Raw genomic sequence first — 21,170 nt, forward strand, 5'->3', positions numbered from 1 at the left:
CTCGGTGCAGATTCAGGGAACGGAGTTCATGGCAACCATCTTCCAGGTCTTCGGTAATCTGAGAATGAGACCGGTGTGGCAGCACATGCTCAGTTGGAGCAATTTTTCACAACAACTGCGCCAAAATTGACGGAAATTGTCGAAATCGCCGGAAGAAGTCACGAAGACCGGGAAGATGGCTGCTGTGAACTCGGATACCTGAATCTGCACCAAGAGGTAAGTAAAAAGTTAGGGGAATTTGCCCAGGGTAGCAGCTAGGCTTGGGGGGGGGGGGGAGGAGTGAGGGGGAGTTTTAAAAGATCCGATCATCATTGTGAGACCACGATTATCTCGGAACAATTGTATGATCATACGAATTGTCCATCAACTAAAAAGACCAATTTGCCAGGAAAACAAAAAGGTAGCTGCCTGCTTGGCCCTGCAAACATAGATAGATTGCACTGGGACCGACAAAGATTTTTTTAACCTGGCCAATCAATTTCCTGACAGATGTCGGGCGAAAAATCGTAAGATGTTCGATCGTTCGAATTCCACTAACCGCACGATAATTTCCAAGGATTGGTGGACTTCACTAAAGTCGGTCGTTCTGCAAGCGAAATCGGCGTGCATAATGTAAAAAAAAAAAAAAAAAAAAAAAACTAGCGTAATCCCTTGCAGGGTTTTAGTTGCATTGCAGGACATAGAACATTTAGGTAGAGGGTTAAAGGGGGTTAAGGCTAGAAGTGCTGAAAGGACATTTTCCTGTTTAAAAGATGCGATAAGCATATAGAAGTACAGTCTCATCATTCATACTTGGCATCTAAATATAAAGCTGCATTATATTTTTATAGGCTGTGTTTAGAAAATGCTAAACTTGTAACAGACAGCATACAAAACAGGCAGTGTAACAGCAAGTGGCATCTGAAAGATCCAGAAAAAAAGCACTTTGTGTACAGTACAGCAGGCCACAGGTGAATTCTTGTTAGCCCAACGCTTTGGCTCTAAATATTGACCGAAGGCCTGCAAAAACAAACAAAAACATAAGTGTAAGGGCCCCTAAATCCTAAATATGTCCTGCTGTATTGTAATTATAAGAAGAAGCAAAGCTATACTTTCCAAATTTATCAGCAATGTGTCACTATCACTTTTTTTCAGGGTTAACTTTGCCCCCACACTGCACCCATTTACAGACTAGTGCTGCAGTTTTTTTCTCAGATGTCTCATTAGTTGATATTACTTTTTGAAGAGGTGGCCCAATGTGGGCTGCCACACTGTATTTGTCCGAAGACTGTCCGGCTTTATCCCACCCTCCAAGTGTAACTTCAGCTACTGAGAGGCAGATAGAAGCCGCGTTAGAGACCAACACAGGTCCATAATTGGGGTCTGTGGTGAGACAGAGGGTTGGGTGTCTTATGGGGAGGTAGCCACATAGCAAAACACATTCCTGAAATTTTTTTGAAAAACATCACTTAATATAAGAGATTTTTAAGGTTGTCAAAATGACATGTTATAACGCCTCTGGAGTAGAATCAGCTGCAGCCAACAAAAGGCATCAGGCTGTGTACAAAAGTTCACCTTTAACTTTACTTTTATTATGATGTAGACCGTTATAATTTGATGATTTTCAATTGGTCTTTATTTTGTGTGTGTTTTTTTTTTTTTTAATAAAATGTAGTTTTTTTGTCATCAGCTCTCAAGCTTGGAATTACAGCAGCCTTCTGGTAACTAGGGTCCAATTTACTCAACTTAATTTATCAGCCAGTCTGTGGCTTGAATAATACACTGGAATATAAATAGTAGAGGTAGTGAATAGAAAGATAAGTAATAAAATGTAGCAACAACCACCGAATTGTAGCCTCACAGAGCAAGCTGTTTTTGACAAAAGCTGTAATGAGACAGAAGGCAAATAATTCAAAAACTATTAAAAGCATGAAGGTCAATTGAAAAGTTGCTAATAGGACATTCTAGAACACAAAATGTTAACTTAATAGTGAACTACCTCTTTTATTACCTGCATTACTCTAACCAATGCTGAACCAAAAAAAACTAAACATTCTCTAATAGGCTGTCTCCAAAGGCTGTCGGTGGGTGTTAGGAGATGTACAGTGCCTTGCATATGTATTCCCTACCATGTATTGGGCCACAACACAAAACTAAAATGTATTAATTGGGATTTTTACCAGATTATGGTATTAGTATTAAAGTGACGCAACAATCTAAGTATGTTAAAAAAAAACATACATGGGATGAATGCTCTAGATCACCTTATTTTTTATTTTTTTACCCATAAGCAATTTAGATGTAAAAAAAAAAAAAATAAAATAAATGAAACTGGGGAGTAACATAAAAATGTTAAAATTAGCCATTCTTTAAAAGCTAAAAGTTAAGTACATTTTAAATTGGCCTTCATTTTTTATAGTTTAATTATTTGCTGTCTTCTGACTCTTTCTAGCTTTCAAATGGAGGTCACTGACCCCATCTAAAAACAAATGCTTTTAGGCTACAATTATATTGTAATTGCTACTTTTTATTGCTCATCTTTTTTATTTAGGCTTCTCCTATTCATATTCCAGTTGCTTATTAAAATCAGTGCATGGTTGCTAGGGTAATTTGGACCCAGCAAACAGATAGTTAAAAATTGCAAACTGGAGAGCTGCTGAATAAAAACATTAAAAAAAACTGCACATATAAAAAATAATATATAATAAAAAACAATTGTGAATTGTCTTCGAATTTCACTCTATATATTATATCAAAAGTTAATTTAAAGGTGAACAACCCCTTTGGCTGGCTTAGTTTATGTGTATACACAGCATTACAGAATATGCGGGTGCTTTAAAAATAAGTAATATTTTTTCTCACCATTACAAATGTTATACATCTCCACTTTGACTTTGGATCTGCATCTGTGCCTGCATCCTTGCAATCATTTCCTGCATGCGACGGAGCTGCAACGTACAAATAAAAATTACTGATTCCACGAACACTAAGAATGTATTCTGTTTCCTAGTATAGGTGACCGGATAGAGTATATCAAAACGGCATTCCTCCTGCAGTAAAACTACAGCTCACAGCCTTTTCATAAAGATTTGCCTGGAAATGCAGCAATAGAAGGAAATGTTTATGCTGAACATCAACAATATATAGTTTTAAAAAAAGGTGACAAGGAGAAAACTCAGTGTACAGGCCAGTACTTTGTAGGCTTATAGTTACCTCTGCTTCCTTCTCCTGGAGCATCTGGTCCTTTGTCACTTCCACATTTTCTACCTTGCTGCAGGGAAATTGAAAAAAGGTTGGAAAAATATTAGAATTTTTATAATAAGTCTTGCAAACATACAATGATGTATTTATTTTTAAGAAACACATTACATTACAGGACAGTAAGCATGTAGCGTACTGCACCAAAACAGTCCACAGAGCGCTCTACAGGAAATGGAACACAGTGCTAGGACTAATGGAACACCCAATGACTTACCAGTATCTGCCTGAATATTCAATAGGTAAATCATTTACCCTTTTCATCTGAAAGAGGTGATTAAGGATGTTTTGACCATTTCAATTTGCTCTCAGAAAATGGCTGAAGTCATAACTCCATGTGTTAGTAAGAGGCTAAGGAACATAACACCATACTTTGCACCAAGGCCATAGGTCTGCAGCTGACCAATAGCAGTTTACGTAAAAATGGCTCCTGCAAATTAAACATGATCAAGAAATAGTCACAGAAACTCTCTGCACTGTACCTGGCACCACCTTTCTTTAGACGTTCCGAGCGGAAGTTTTCATAGTGCAGATCCTGGGTTACCTCCTGCAGGTCCTGCATGTGTGTGCTACAGTAAGAGGGTATAAGCAGATTGCTCAGGAAAAAACAACTACAAAAAACAAGGCACAACACACTTTTGTCACAAATGATCTTTTTGTAAACTTGTAGCAAAAACTGCGAACAACAAACAAAAAAACATGATCACCAATGTTTTGATACAAACCATTTTTATCGCAAAACCCTGATCATGGCAACCTTTAGCATGAAACCCATTACATTAATCTTTGCAACGGTCACCTTGTAAAACATCATCATGGCAGACATGAAAACCGTGGCAAATGTTTCGGTGTGAACCGTCACCGCAGCACACAGGTGGACTTTTCCCATTTCCAGGAGAACTCATCAGCTTGTTTAGTAAATGTTTAATTTCTAGGATGGTTTCCATGGCAACAATTGCAGAGGGAATAGAACTTCCAGCCTTGCCAAGGAAATACATGCCAACAGGTTTGGTTCCTGTTACTATGCCATAGGACTTGACTTAATGAAGATTGAGGACTCCGAAGATGCCTCCAACATGCTCTGGGCTGCTGTCATTTACCTCCGCTTAGTGACTGACTAACAATATAAATTGAGACTCGCATTACATGGTACACAAAAACAAGTGCATTCTGCATCATAACGGATTAATAATCAGCACTGTAGCATAAGCTACTATGACATATGTAACCGTAATTCCTTCTAATAAGTTGCGTTCCTAAAGCCTAGCTTCTCAACAGCAGCCCACTGAGAATGTAAATGGTCACGGAAACTCAGAATTGGCCTTACAATATCCAAGTCAAGTTGCTGTTATGGGCAGCTTTGAATGCATGGATCATTAATGTTATAGGGCTAAGTAACATCCAGGCTGCTAAAGTAAACTCTGTATATAAAATATAACATATGCAATTTTTTTTTTCTTTAAAGTTGGATTCAATTTCCCTCTTCAAAAATAATGCAAGTTTCATGGAAAAGACATTTTATAACTTATGAACAAATTACAAGTTTTTAAAACAATAGTCTAAATGCTGCACGTGTATGTTATATAAAATACGTTTTTTTATACAACAGTTTGTATTTCTGTTTCTAAACAAAAAAAAAAAAATATATATATTATGACAAAACAGCACTTACATCAGCATGGTCCTCAATTTAAGGAAGTCATTGTGTTCTGGGTTTTCTACTTCCACCACACCCCAGGGGTACAACCGGCCTCTCACCTTTTTACCCTTAGCTTCAATGAGTTGGTTGGATCCAACTACTGTAAAAGGGATGCTGGCCTACAAGACATATTAAAATCTTTTAACGAACATGCATTACTTTTCACTATTCTTCTTTGATCATCATGTTTTTTAATAACCTGAAGCCCATGGCGGTTATTACATACTCTTTCAGTTCCTACTGTTGTCGAATGGAGGCTGAAACTGTAACTTACAAGTTAGGTTTAGGGCACGCTATGTGAAAAATCTTCCCTGATGGCTCACAAGCTTGTGTCCAATATTCTTGAACTATAGCAGCTACAGAGGAAGCAGACCCTGTGACCCAGCCCCCCTTGTGATTGTGGGGTCTGCTTCTCTATAGTTACACCACTGGTCTGTGTGCAGCTACACTGAGCAGCTTTTGAGCCGAAAATGCATACTTTCACATAGAGATATATATAGAAAATTGAAGGGCCACCACTGACTTTTACAGAGAAAACAGGAAAAGTCCATGCACAAGAAGAAGTGACAGTGATATAGGCAGTGTAAAAATTGGAACAGAAACAGGATTTCTACGATGCTTCTTAACAATGCATTCCAGACACAACATTGGTCTTAAAGGAATTGTTCATTATAAACATAAAAACTGGAATAGATTGGCTGTGTAAAATAAACATTTTTTCAACATAGTTTGTTAGGCAAAAATGTAATATATAAAATCTGGAGTGACAGGATGTCTAACATAATAGCCAGAACACTACTTTGTGATTTTCAGTTCTCTTGGTTTCCACCGATTGATTACCAAGCAGCAACCAATCAGTGAATTGAGGGGGGCTATACGGGTCATAACTGTTTCCTTTTGAATCGGAGAGCCATGAGAAAGATCAATTACAAACTCACTGAACAGTTATGTCCCATATGGGCCCCCTTCAAGTCACTGACTAACTAAGAGTTAGAGAGATATAAAGCAGGAAGTAGTGTTCTGGCTATTATGTTAGACATCTGCTCCCTCCAGCCTTTATAGATTATATTTTCTTTGGCTAACTAACTATATTTGAAACATTTATTTTGCACATACTATCTATTTATCCAATTTTTATTTTTACACTGAATCGTTGCTTTAATTGATTTTGCGGCATCCACTGTAGGGTAAACCAAGTGTAAACTGCAGTTCAACTACATAACATGTATTAGACACACTAGAATATTGTTTGTGTGTGTATGTGTGTTTTTTTACTATCAATCATTTGTGTGCTTGTGTAAAAATAATAAAGCATGTATACAAATATAGCTACACTTGTAGTATCCTTTTCTTTTAAGACATATGCTAAAATATCCACATACTTTTAATAGTCTTGTTTGCTCCTTAAAGTCCTCATCTTCATCTGACTCTGCATCTGGCAGGTGGTAGATTTTGATCCCACGTTCTTCTATTTCATCCAGTACCTGAAAATACAAACTGCCTTTTACATCACTGCTTCTTTTTGCACCGGAACTAGTAATTACACAGTCAGGTGTGAGCGGATTTTCCATCTACATTTGCCATCATTGGACTACGTATTTAGCTCAAACCAAATCTGCTAGAACACAAAAGGATTTTAATGCCGCAGACATCATGGGCAATGCAGTATAACCATCAGTTAAAATGGCAGTATAGCTCTTTGTTCAGTGAATAGGGCTTGTACTTAACATACTTTTCCTCTTTAAATCACAATAAATCTTTGTTTTTGTCTGTAAAGCCCTTGCCTTCACCATTTGTTGTGACTGGTTTATTAGCAGGAGTCCATTATGCTGAGAGATGATCTGTGGACTACTTATTTAAATGCCCTATAAAAGCAAGGCTATTAGCCAGCAACTGCATCTTTGTGGTTCTTACCCTTCGTTTTAGCCTCTCACGTTCCCGCAACGTCAAAGTATCAGCTTTGGCAATGACTGGGACAATGTTCACCTTATTGTGCAAAGCCTTCATAAACTCCACATCAAGAGGCTTCAGGCTGAAAAATGCATTTTCATAATTACATAATACAAATGAAAGCTTTTTTGAATAGGTAAAAATCACAACCTGTTTCTGAAACAAATGAAAGCTTTTTTGAATAGGTAAAAATCACAACCTGTTTCTGAAACTGCTGAATATCGTCTAAACAACAATATAATTTTGTTTCTAGTCTAGTAACCTAAAGAAATGCAAAAAAGTGTGTTTCTGAGTACTGTAGTTTTGCATGCTGTTTTCCATTCTCTCCTATGGTTCTGGTGACTGGTGCAATTTTGGTAATTATCTGATGGGGTTCTCTGCTAGAGTTTCTAATAGATTATAAATTGTTTGCCCTATAAATGTAATTGTCGTAAAAGCTATGACCGTTAATTATACTACAACTGATGAAAAACAAAAAAGGGTTATGTAATAGAAGGTCCAAAGTTTACTACACTTCTTATTACCTATAGCAACCAATTTCCAGGTAGCATTTACTGGTCTGATCAGCTTAAAACAAACATCTTTCTGGTCGCTCTGGGTTACTTCACCTGGGCAAACATTATGCCTTTATTAAATGCAGGGCCGTACTAATTGATAGGCAACCGAAGGGCTGTGCCTAGCGCAGAGCTTTGGAGGTCAGGGGTACGTGACATCACTTTTGTAAGTTGTGGGAGCCACATTGCTGATTACATATGGGGTCTATTTACAAAAGGTTAACATGAAAATAAAATTAGAGGTTATATCAGTGCTTAATTCGTCAAAAAAATGTGTGTGTATATATGTACCTTTCTTGAGAAAGGTCTTAGACAGAGACCGAAACGTCGACCAGTTCCTTTTTAATGTAACTTATAATAAAGCTGAAGTTTTAACTGTTTTTCAAATCCCAGTGTGCACCTCTACTTTTCTTGGATTATTGGATACTACAGCCACAGTAGGTAGCACCTGGGTCTATATTGTACCTGTGAACAGAGTGCGCTGGATTTTATATATATATATATATATATATATATATATATATATATATATATATATATATATATATATATATATATATATATATATATATATATATATATATATATATATATATATATATATATATATATATATATATATATATATATATATATATATATATATATATATATATATATACACACACATTTTTTTTTTTAATTCAGTTTATTCTTGCAAAAATGGTAATGAAACTTCATACTTATTCATATTCTAGGGTTTAAAAAGTTTAAATTTTAATGTCCCTGGTGTTTTTTTAACGTCTCTGGTGTTTCAGTTTGGCAGCTCAGTGATCCAGGTGCATTTTAAACTGTTACAATTTGCTACATTTAGTTGATACAATTAGTTGATTTTTCAGCAACATCTCTGCAATATTAGCAACTATTGTATCAATTCTAACAGCTGGCTTTAATGAAACTCAGGGATTCTGCACAGCAGGGACAAATAAGAAATATATCAACTAAATGTATCAATTTAGAATAGTTTACAGGGTCGGCGACCCCCCTTCCCAGAGCTCCTTTAGAAGGTGAAAAATTAGACTTCTATCTGAAACAACAAAACTGAAAAAAGTGTTGAAATGTGTACAAACACTTTACCCCAGTGAATATGTTAATTTAGTTTATATACAACTGAAAAAGGTCTGAAATTAAGTTTTGTGAAAACAATGCAAAGCAGGGAGCTCTATGGTGCTAATACACTTTGATTATGTATTTGTAGTTTGGTTGTTTTTAAATAGTTCACTACAAAAAACAACAAAACTTTGAATAATTTGAAGACACGGAATTGAAAGAAAAGTTTAGAATGAGAACAACCCCTTTAACAAACAGAATAACACATATTTATAACACAAAAGCAGAATTATGTGATACTTAAAGATAAGTAACAGCAGAATTGCATTCCATAATATATCCCTTTACATACCCATGTCCAAAAGGGGAAATGAAGTAAAAGCAACAATGAACTCTATTGTCTACAATGTGCCGTCGGTTCAAGCCACTTTCATCATGCAGATATCGCTCAAACTGGTTGTCCACATAAGAGATGATTGGTTTAAAACTGCACAAAAAAACAAGATATTAGATATATGGTACATAATAATTTTGGGTGTTTATCTAAAGTCCATGGTCTTAGCTACAGTGAGATTTGCATGACAAATGCTGGAATGTTGCTACCGTTTGGTCATTAAAGAACATTCAAGCACAATTCACACGCGGCGATTCGTTTTCTACTGTCGCCCGGAAACGCCCAGCGAGGCAACTTCGGGCGACAATAGAAAACGAATCGCCGCGTGTGAATTAGCGCAGCGATTTCGCCGCGATTTGCATTGACGCCAGCGCCAAAGTTAACAAAGCTATTTCGGCTTAAAAACCGCAGCGACTCGCAAATCGCAACTCGCCCAGCGCAGAATCGCGGCGAAATCACGCCGTGTGGCCCTACCCTAAAGACTTCCAAATGGCGACACTCACCAATCCACACAGTTCATGGCATCTCCATAGCCTGGAGTGTCAACTACTGTGAGACGCAGCTTCACACCCCGCTCTTCTATTTCTACAGTGGAAGCTTCAATTTCCACTGTCCTTTCAATTTTATCTAAAAAATAAAAAAAGCAGAAGGACTTTGCGTTAACCTATATTTACAAGATTAAAAATGAACAAACATGCACATTTAACATCCAGGTTGGAATTGCAAACAAGTTACGTCTCCATTTTGAATTAATAAAAAAAAAAGACTCATTTGTAAGGCTTTACATAATAAAACTACATTAGAAATGCCATTCATAAGCTTTACAGTAAGGTGATACACCTAATATTGTGCCAACACGTAAAGGGGTGGTTGACCATTAAGTTAACTTTAAGTATGTGATAAAGTGGCCAGTTCTAAGCAACTTCTTAATTGGTCTTCATTATTTATTTATGTATTTATTTTTAATAATAATTAGTTTTTTGTTTTTTAAAGTTATTTGCCTTTTTCCTTCTGACTTATTGCACTTTTCAAATGGGAGTCACTGACCCCCATCTAAAAACAAATGTTCTGCAAGGCTACAAATGTATAGTTACTGCTACTTTTTATTACTCATTATTCATCATATTCCAGTTTCTTATTCAAATCAGTTCACGGTTGCTAGGGTAATTTGGAACCTAGCATCCAGATTGCTAAAATTGAACACTGGAGAGCTGCGGAACAAAAGGTTAACTCAAAAACTACAGAAAATAAAAAAATGAAAAAATTTTGCAAATTTATGTAAATTGTCACAGAATATACCTCTCTACATATTACTAAAAGTTAACTCAAAGATGAACAACCCCTTTAAAGGGATACTGTCATGGGAAAACATGTTTTTTCAAAATGCATCATTTAATAGTGCTGCTCCAGCAGAATTCTGCACTGAAATCCGTTTCTCAAAAGAGCAAACAGATTTTTTTATATTTAATTTTAAAATCTGATATGGGGCTAGACACGTTGTCAGTTTCCCAGCTGCCCCCAGTCATGTGACAAACATCAGTCACTCTTTACTGCTGCACTGCAAGTTGGAGTGATTTCGCTCCCCCAGCAGCCTAACAAAAGAAAAACGGGAAGGTAACCAGATAACAGCTCCTTAACACAAGATAACAGCTCCTGGTAGATCCTAGAACAGCACTTAATAGTAAAAAGTCAAGTCCCACAGAGACACATTCAGTTACATTGAGTTAGAGAAACAACAGCCTGCCAGAAAGCAGTTCCATCCTAAAGTGCTAGCTCTTTCTGAAAGCACATGAACAGGCGAAATGACCCGAGATGGCGCCTACACACCAATATTATTAATTAAAAAAAATTACACTTGCTGGTTCAGGAATTACATTTTACATGGTAGAGTGAATTATTTGCAGTGTAAAGTGTAATTTAGAAATAAAAACTGCACTATAAAATCATAACAGAATCCCTTTATGTATCAGTGTCTAACAAAGCTTTAGGTCTACAACATTGTGGAAATTGCTCAAGCATATTAACATGCCTGTAGAAGAGAAAGTTACCTGCTGCTCCAGGAACTACCCTCTCAGGATACAGATCTGTTAGGAAGAGGCTGTTGATCAGAGTGGATTTTCCCAGCCCAGACTCTCCTGCAAGAACAAAAATAGATTCAGAACCATACGACTGATTTGGCCAAATCTTAACGCTAATTAACATATGCAGATAAGGCTAAGGAAAAAAAAAAAAACTCATGTGTTCGGCAAAGCAGATCTGGCTGAATCCAAATCCTGCTAAAAAAACAACAAATCCCAAATTGAATCCTGGAGTTGGTTCATCCTTAACTACATACCCTTTACATAAATTGTGCTTAGAGAAATGACAGCAGTCAGCTCTGCCCATCAAGGAATATACTGTATATGAAATGGCACAGAGGAGTGGACTAGTCTTGTGTGGAAAATACTGTAAGATAACCAACTTAAAAGTGATTTTTAGCTGGATTATAGTCACAATCACAAGGCCATATTTTACGATATTTTAAGATTTTAACAAACCGGCATCACAGGGATTTGAAAAAAAAATATCGCAGATATAGACTTATTATTCAACAAAATGAGAAAACCGGACACTACTTTCTCAAACCACTGTATATAGGATTACATGTGGAGCAGGATTCTGTAAAAAAAAATTTAGAAAAGTAATTTGACTAAGATCATACCTACCCACAACCATTAGCGTGAACTCAAAGCCTTTCCTTACAGACTTGCGGTGAACTTGATTTGGAAGGTTGGCAAATCCAACATATCCTGGTGTTTCAGGATTGGTAAACTGAGCCTGTTGCTAAAAACAAAACAATAAAAAAAAAAAACTATTTGTAAAACCACAAAAAACCTTTGTTATTTGCATCCTTTACACCTCATATATAAAGTGTCCTCAGTCTACATTAAAGGGGACCGGTCACCCACAGATTAAAATCTGGATAATCTTTTGCAATTTAAACATGAAACCTACATTTTGTTTAGTTAAAACGTCCATAACTGTTATAAATGTATTTTCATATCTGAGCTGTCAATCATGTATTGCCTGGCCCGTCTCCATGCCTCAAGCAGAAAGTCTGGGCAGTCAATTGCTTTTCCATTAGCCCTTCTAGATGTTGCTGCTCAGATTCTATAATTATGTAGCCTGTGTATGGCCAGGGGAAATAGGTACCCAATTCTGGCTCATTTGGAGTGATACAATACAAAACACCGTATTAACAGTGCCCACAAAATGGTACCTGCCTGCTTATGTGATTGTGAATTTGAAGACGTAAGGGAAAAATGTAAATAAACTTTACTTGCACTATATAAATTCTTTTGCTCAACTAACATCATAGAAAATTATCTAGAATATTTCTTAGGGTGACAGGCCCCCTTTAAACGTAAGCACTCTTTATAAAAAAAAATGTGTATATATATATATATAGTGTAAATATAATGCTGTACCTTTGACATCTTGAAGCTTTATAAAATGTACCTGTTAAAAGAGAAAAATAATTATGTATAGCACAGTTTATTTGTAGATTAGTTTACTTCCTGTTTCTAATAGAAGTAATTAAAACAAACAAACAAACTATATAACACAAAGCACCTTGCTCACATCCCGTTCTGTATGTATGTCTGTGTGGGCCCAAAATCCAGACTGGGCAGGTTCAGGTTAGAAAAGAGAGCTGCAAGCATGGGTTCCAGACTTCTGATAATCTAATTTACTACTGGACATACCTCCTTTGCTTCTCTGCTGCAGGTGCAGGTAACAGATAACACAAAATTTGGGCTCAGGCAGTTTTTGGAAATAGGTGGACATTTTTCCGATTGCCACCATGACTTTAAACCTTTAAAGTTAGGAAAAGGACCATAAGGTAATGACTATCGTCAAGATGTTCCAAGCAAATGGAACTGGCAATAAATAGGTTTTATGTAAAGGGCCAATAAAAGCTGCAGACAGACCATGCTGGCAACATATGGCCTGTGTATGGGGTCCTTCCCAACTGATATAGGGCCAAGAATCAGACAAATGTAGACTGGGCAGGTCTCAATATTCCATTAGGGCAAGGAATGCATTCCTCATCCAACAGCCTACTTGTCTTGCATTGTGATCCAATTGTTTGGGCCTTGGGGTGGTGGGAATATCGGGGAAAAAAATTTGTGCAATACACCTGGTCCACCTTGATAAAGCTACATTATGAAACGCACGTTGACAAAGGCTTTCTCTCTCCATTTTTTTTACTACTTATTTTCAACTTGAATAATGTTGAAAAAGAGGGAAGCTAATTTTTAAACAATTTTACTTTTTTCAGTCCAAAACATGAAGTGTGGGGTGGAGTTTGGGAATAATGGTTTTCTTCACATTGAACCATCTCTTCTTGCTACACTTCTAAGGGGCAGAGGATTTGTGGTTTTTGAGGTTTAGCTAGTTTTCTCTAACAGCATAGGGCAGGTAAACAACGAGACCACAGTCCCGTTTAACCCTGTCTTCTCCAAGCTTTGTGGTGTCCCAGGGAAAGCAATTCTGCAGTAGAACCCAGAACAACTCCACCCCTCCTTATTTCATTTCCCTACCTAATATTTCATGCAATGTTAGCAGTTGGTTTAAATAATTCATTCTTACTCAATTTTACCGGCTACCAATTCTCCATTTTTTAATACCATGAACTGTGAATTGAAATAAGTGATTTTGTTACTTATTGCACAATCACTTTAAATTAAGATAAGCTATTAAGCATATTGACTAAAACACTAACTACTAGTATGAAAACCAATTAATTTATTATTGGGAGTCACTGAAACTTTTGGAATTAATTTATTTTAATTAATTTCATTCATGAATTTCTAATTTATTGCACTGCACTTGAGTTACTATGATTAAATAAGTCCTACGGACCAGTAGTGAATAAATTGTTAAGTATATTTAATAGACAATTAATGATTCCCATTACACAGCAAATTGAGAAAAATGAAGAGATATCTGTTGAATAAGTAACCGGTGTCAAGTTGTACCTTGATATAAGTGGAGCTCTTTCTTTCTAAATCTGTTTTAAGGGGCGGGAATATCGGTAAAAGATTCACTCATTTGCCGACCTCACTAAAGGAGCGGATCTTTATATGCATGGGCAGTTTTAAATTATAGGCATAAGCAACGATGGAAGAAGCCGAGAGATAGAAGCATAACTTAAAATTAGCGTTTGCTGACTTCAATCGAGCCATTTCTAAGGCACACAATACGGTTTCCCAGAGGAGATCATTATATGAATGAAAGAATTATAGCCTAGATCAGTGCTGTCCAACTTCTATGGTACCGAGGGTCGGAATTTTTCGAATCTACATGGTGGAGGGCAGATAACGGAAGCCAGTGTTAGGAACTCCCTGTTTTTAGACCACACCCACTTTAAACCACACCCTTGTTCGCGCAAGACCATGTCCACATTAATAGCACACCAAAAAACCAAATGGTTGGTGCTCACTGCAGGGATCAGAGTCGGAACTAGGGGTAGGCAGAGTAGGTAGCTGTCTAGGGCGCCATCATTGAGGGGCACACTTTTAAGGGGATTTTTTTTCGTTTTTTTTCAAGCGTTTATTTAATTTTTTGTTTCAGTAATCATGGTCAAACAGTTGAGTGGAATCCATCTCCTTCCCCTTCTCCCTCTTGCCAGCAAGTAATAGCTCCTTCTTTGCGGTGTACCGCGACATGCGTATACGCGTCAATGACGTCACTAATGTGTTGGATGATAGAGAGAGGCAGAGAGCTGGCGGCCTTCTTGGTGTGGCTTGCACTTGCTGCTCTCAGCCTTGCACAGTTGCACTGAACTGTTGCATAGGGTGCCGAACTACTTTGTGCCTGTCCTGGCAGGGATGCCACTGATATGTAAAAAAAGCTAAGTCATATTAAGACATACCCATAAATCCATATGCCTCCTCCTCCCCTGTGTATAATACAGTACCCCAGCATGTGATTAAACACTTTAGGGGCCACTAACAATAATTTTCAAATGCTAACAAACCCCCAGAACAAATACCAAAGTATGACACACACAGGGAGCATAGGGAAGACAGAACAGAGCAGGAGACAGGAATCAGGACCAGTCTAATAGGTACTACATACAGTGACACAGTGCTGGTGCCCCATTAGCATTTTGAATAAGGTGTGAACAGGTGAACAATGTGGGCAGTTTCAGACTGGGTCTCCGGTGTGAACAGTACAGGGCTGTAGGGTGTGAACAATAGAGGTGTCACAAGTGTGAACAATACAGGGGATTACAGTGTGAATTTGAGGTTTAAACAATGCACGGACCAGTCAATCTCTGTAGTGATACCTTTTAAATCTCACATATGATAAGAAGACACAGCAGGCGGATTTTGATGTGAAGGGCCACACATGCGGCCCACGGGCTGCCAGTTGGACAGCCCTGGCCTAGATGGAAAAGAACACAGAACTGGCTAAATCAGTAAAGCAAATTGTGGTGTATCCCATGCACTAGACACTTGCTTTTAGTTCATCAGTGGTGTGCAATAAACACTGCTATACTCACAAAAGGCACAACTGCATGATAAATAATCCGACTGGACTCTCAGAGAATGGTGAAGCAAATGGAAGATCCTTCTGTCACTATACAGTTGAGCACAATGCTGATAGCAGAGACCCCGATATGTATAAGTAAGGGGTTACACAGGCTGACAGGAAGGAAGTGGTGCATGTAATGTGGGATCACTCAGACACAGAGCTGCTTCCTGTGCAGGCAGCCACAGACTCACACAGCAGCTCATCTGCAACCGGCAGTCTTGTTTCTAAACCCTGCATTTTACATTTAAAGGAACACCAAAAAATGAAATGTATTTAAAGGGATGAAACTATAATGAAGTGGTGCCCTGCACTGGCACAATTATGGTGCTTCCCTCAGAAAACTATAGTTTCTATAAACAAACTGCTGTGTAGCCATGGGGGCAGCCATTCAAATACAGGATACACCATAGATAAAAGAAAAGTTCTGAAGAATACCATTGTATACTAGAGAGCTTATCTGATGTGTATCCTGAGACTTTTCTCTTTTTACAGCTTTAATATAATAATTCAATATGCCAGTGCTATATAAATACCAGGAAATAAAGTATTAATAGCATAAGTTCACCAATGGGTCTGGTCACACATGGGAAGGTGGTGGTTGAATGTAAGCAGATGGGATTGTTTACAAAGGGACCATGATTAAAACAGAAAGGTAAATGACACATGGGTATTTATTTTGCCTATGATTTCCAAAGCAATGGCATTACAACGTATATCAATTGCCATCAACCTACTTTTTTTTTTTACTAATGTGCTCTGGGTGATTTCAATGCAAATTAAAGGGAATATTTGATCAATTTATGGATTTCAAATGGAAAACAAAATGCCCTGTATGTAAAATAGCTCAATCCTTTTGGCAGAGGTCTGAATGTATAGCCTAGTAACATCAATGTTAAAAATCTGAAGTTTTCTCAAACTGTGATCATGGAGGCCCCATGCACAGAACACTTAACCGATAACCCTATAACGAGTGGCAAAATCGGCAGTTAAAATCTGCCAGCATAAAAGGCCTGTCTGGATTTGCTGAATCTGCTCCAGATACATCCACAAATATTAAGGATATGCTTGAGGCCTTGAAGGGCCAATACAACTTGAAGCTAATTTTAGTAATTTGTACTAACAATTATTTAAGGAATTTCCTTAGTTGCCTTACTGTTTAAAAACAGACAGGATTGGATGAAATACCCGTTTTGCAAGTGAGCTCTGTCAGAGCAAATAATATATTGCAAGGCTACAGCATAAACTGTGCCTGAGGCCACGGACATTAATTATGCAGGAAGAAAGGAAAAGTTCATGGCAAAAAAAAAAAAAAAAAAAATGAAATAGTGCGTGGGACTTCCTACAGGGTAAAGATCTCACAGCCTTCCACATGTGGGGGATTATGTCTCCAACCAGCCTTAGCCCTAATGCTGGGAATCATATTTCCTAACAGATGGATTGCCACAAGTGTGACATGCAGTGGGACAATAGCAGAAATTGCAGCTGCACAGTTTAACAAGAAACACTAATATATTAACCAGAAAAGGGTCAATTAATGTAGTAACTGCAGGGAAAGAAGCAGTTAGTGAGGCCATGTCCTTAGTATAATGAAAACCGTGATAAACTGAGCATTTTCAATTGGATATAGCTGTCCGTGCAAGTATCAGCAATATTAGATACACGAATAGGAGGACGGCACTCTGGTAAAAAAAAAATGTTTTTATTGCTGGGTACTGTAGAACTACAGAGGCCTATGTTTTTTTACCAGAGTGCCGTCCTCCTGTTCGTGTATCTATTGTTGGCAGTGGGGACGCTGCGGATTGAGCACCCGGCACTATAGGGGAGCAGCTAAGTGGTGGTGAGTTCGAAGTGGTCCAAATTGGTTTCGCGGAGATATCAGCAATATTGTTTTGTATAATTACTGGTTATGTGTTTGTTGGCCCACCAACCCTGACCTAAATCCATGCCCTATGGTTATTGTTTGGTTTGGGTATTTCAAATGCAAACTGACCATGTCAGCCAGTGTGTGGTGCATCAGCAGATGAAAAAGTGAAAAGGAGACACTCATAAACTAGTAATGTGCGGATTGGCCCAAAACCCAAAGTGACTGGTGGGTTGAAAATTTGCCAGTCATTGTGGGTTAGGGTTGGGTGCAGGTCAAACTGGGGAATATATAAACAAACACACATATATACACTATATAAATTATTTGAATCGTGTTTCCTTCAGTCTGGGAATTAGGGATGCACCGAATTCACTATTTTGGATTCCGCTGAACCCCCGAATCCTTTGCAAAAGTTTCGGCCGTATACCGAACTGAATCCTAATTTGCACATGCAAATTAGGGCTGGGAAAGTAAAAACATTTTTTACTTCCTTGTTTTGTGACAAAAAGTCACACAATTTCCCTCCCCCATCCCTAATTTGCACATGCCTAAGGCATAGAGGCGGGGCAGACAATATTTGATTGACAGCTAAGATTATTAAATGAGCTTACAACAACTATGAATGCTTTAATAAAAAATAGAAATTGGATTTCATGTTTAATTTTAAAAGTACTTTTATTATACAGATTTGTGTGTCTGGGCGACAGGTCCCCTTGCCTCATGAAGAAACTTCGGGCGACTTTGGAAAACTAAACTCTCAGAGTGCCATAAAGAATAAAGAATGGATCAGGCAGCACTCCAGATAACATAAGAGAACATTTATTGAAACAAGTGGTGGATCCACATCGCCTAACGCCTTTTGGGAAATAGTCTTAGCCATGCCAACCCTTGGCTGTAAAAACCGGGTTCCTCATTGAAACCACAATTTTACTGCACAGACACCAGTTTTATGCACAAAGCTACATTCTTACTAGCACAGAATGAGAGCTAAGAGCCTGGTTAGTTATATCTGCTATTTCAGGAGTTCATTCAAGATAAGCAAGGCCTTTCTTTTAAGCATCAATTAAAGCCTGGCGGGTAAATGGGAAAAAAAACAACACACTTTTCAAGGGCAGTCATAAAAAGCAGTCATTGAGGGACAAAACTGTCTGTCTTAAAGAGGCAGAATACCCCCATGTTCAACAGTAGTGCAATAAACAGGACTTGTGCTCTAAACATACTTAGGTCTTTTGCTTTAATTACACAAAATATATGGTTTTCTTGAGGTAAACAGGAAAAACAGGGTAATTAAAGTGCCTATGTAGTCCTTGCTCAGTAATTAAATTAACAGCACACAAGACAAGCAGAAGCCCAGAAGACGAACCATGACATTTTATTTCCCTTTTTAGCCTAGAAAAATAAATTTTTCATGATTAAAACAATAGACAAGAAGTATAATCAACACAAGCCCGATTTACTGCACTTACGTTGATCAAGGTGTACACTGCTTTGGACTCCACAGAAACTAACAAGTGCTACTGTATGTATCATGCCACAGCAGCAGTGTTACCTATACATGGCATTACATTGCACTCTATGCTGAATTACACATAGGAGACAAACTATTAGGTGTCAGGGATTGGATATGGTCACTGTCCATCAAACCCATGGGGTGCAATAGGCACAATGAATTTATTTAGGCATGGATCCAGCAGATACTCGGCACAAAATATTAACAAATCACTTTCCATTATTTATTTTTTTACCGTTTTTCCAAAATCTAAGTTTAAAGTTGAATATTCCTGTTCAAGACTCTAAGGGTAAGGTCACACTAGGAGATTCGGGAGATTTAGTCGCCCAGTGACTAATCACTTCTTCCTTGGGGAGATTAGTCACCCCAAAGAAGAGGCGATAAGTCGCTGGGCGACTAAATCTCCCAGTGTGACCTTAGCCTAAACTGTTACAATTCTGCAACATTTAGTCGATACATTTCTCAGCAACATCTCAAGGGCATTAGTAACTATTGTATCAATTCTAACAGCTGCCTGTAATGAAACCCAGGGATTCTGCTCAGCAGGGACAAAGATAAGAAATGTATCAATTTAAAACAGTTTGGCTCCCCAGAGCTGCTTAGAAGGTGAAAAATGACACTTAATACACTTCAATATTAGAAAAACAGTCACAAATAGAAAGCAGTTGGAAAAAGTCTTTATATCTGGTGAACTAGTTGTTTGAAGGTGAACAACCCCTTTAAGACTAACTTTCAATAAGATCAAGCAATCGGTTTTCAATTTTTATTTCAGTTATTTCGCTTTTTACGCAGCAGCTCTCCAGTTCGCAATTTGGTTGCTAGGGTCCCATTTACCCTAGCAACCATGCGTTGATTTGAATAAGACACTGGAATATGAACAGGAGAGGCCTCAACAGAAAGAGGAGTAATAAAAAGTAGCAATAACTAAGTGTTTAGCCTTACAGAGCATTTGATTGTTGGGTGGAGTCACTGATCCCCATTTACAAGATGAAAAGAGTCAGAAGAAGAAGCAAAAATGTATATTTGTTTTTTTTTTAAAAAAGTCGACCAATGGAAAAGTTGCTTTGAATGAGACATTCAGGCGTGTAACAGTCAAAGGAAATGCACACAAGTATCTATAAATCCCCCCAAATCTTTCTGACAGTAGGGGTATGTGAGATGGGCCCCACCCACGCTCCCCTAGCTGTTTGCTGCTCTTCTCCCTTTATCTAAGTCTGTGGAATGCCGACCCCCCTCCTTCCAGGGCCTGAACTTCCCCAGCTGTACAGTCTCACAAATCAGCGTAAAAACGCTCTCGCACAACGCGGACTGGACATGGCGGTATACTCACACGCCCGGTTATAATAATCAAGTGTGCACGCGTGGGTAAAGCGAACAACCCCGCACTGTCCACTACAAGCCCCGCGACACAACCCTATTTTCTTACCTCCCGGTTTCCGGTCCGTACAGATCCGCTGATCGCAACCTACAACCTGTAGCAAAGGCGCTGGAACGCCAGCAATGCTACAGCGCAGCCAATCGGAGCAAACCAAATGCCCAGCCCCGCGCCGATCAACCAATCAGTGCTAGCCACTGTCTAAGTGAACCAATCAGTAATAGTTTATAGATATGACGAAGGCATACCCCAAATTATAAAGCCGGCCCTACACGAAGATTAGACTTGAAGCGGCTGAGCATGTTAGTAAAGTAATGGGACAAGTTATAGACGCCATGTCTGCCAATCATCCTGTGTTGTACAGGCGTGGCTCTCACAGTTACACACGTTTGCTAAAATTGTAGGGTAATTCCACACGAGGAGATTCAGGGAGATTTTGTCGCCTGGCTACTAATCGCCTCGTCTTTTGAGCAACTATCTCCCTGAACTGCCTCAGCGTTTTTCCCCATAGGCTACAATGAAAAGTTGCCTGCGTTAATGCACACACGGCGATGCGTTTTCAATAGTTGCCTGAAATTGCCTCACTGAGGCAACTTTGGGCAACTATTGAAAACGCATCGCTGCGGAGCTCAGCAACATAAGGGCTGGGACACACTGGGCGATTTGGGGAGATTTAGTCGCCTGGCGACTAATCGCAGCGACTTTTCTTCCCGAATGCCTCCCCTCACTCTGCGCCTGGATAAAATGAAAAGTCGCCGGCGCTAATCACACACGGCGATTCATTTTCCGAAGTCGCCCGAAGTTGCCTCACGAGGAAACTTCGGGCGACTTCGGAAAATGAATCGCCGCATGTGATTAGCGCAGGCGATTTTTCATTTTAGCCAGGCGCAGAGCGAGGGGAGGCATTCGGGGAAGATTG

At 38.5% G+C, this 21,170-nt stretch overlaps 1 protein-coding gene across 2 annotated transcripts; it reads right to left on the reverse strand.

Moving 5' to 3' along the window:
- Positions 1-632: 632 nt before the first annotated feature.
- On the reverse strand, positions 633-20,433 carry septin2.S (septin 2 S homeolog). Of its 2 annotated transcripts, none has more exons than XM_041564972.1 (13): positions 20,303-20,433; positions 12,391-12,421; positions 11,629-11,746; positions 10,972-11,058; positions 9,427-9,550; positions 8,882-9,016; positions 6,851-6,968; positions 6,319-6,420; positions 4,910-5,055; positions 3,720-3,806; positions 3,193-3,250; positions 2,842-2,927; positions 633-999 (listed from the first exon to the last, which is right to left on the reverse strand). In XM_041564972.1, exons 2-12 carry the CDS (start codon positions 12,397-12,399, stop codon positions 2,853-2,855), a joined length of 1,059 nt encoding a protein of 352 aa, XP_041420906.1. In that variant the 5' UTR covers positions 12,400-12,421; positions 20,303-20,433; the 3' UTR covers positions 633-999; positions 2,842-2,852. The 2 variants fall into 2 exon arrangements, with proteins under 2 accessions (XP_041420906.1, XP_041420907.1); XM_041564973.1 differs by lacking the exon at positions 20,303-20,433 and adding an exon at positions 15,255-15,308.
- Positions 20,434-21,170: the final 737 nt, after the last annotated feature.

This window comes from Xenopus laevis, chromosome 5S (genome assembly GCF_017654675.1).
Source record: "Xenopus laevis strain J_2021 chromosome 5S, Xenopus_laevis_v10.1, whole genome shotgun sequence".
In the NCBI taxonomy this organism is placed as follows: Eukaryota; Metazoa; Chordata; class Amphibia; order Anura; family Pipidae; genus Xenopus; species Xenopus laevis.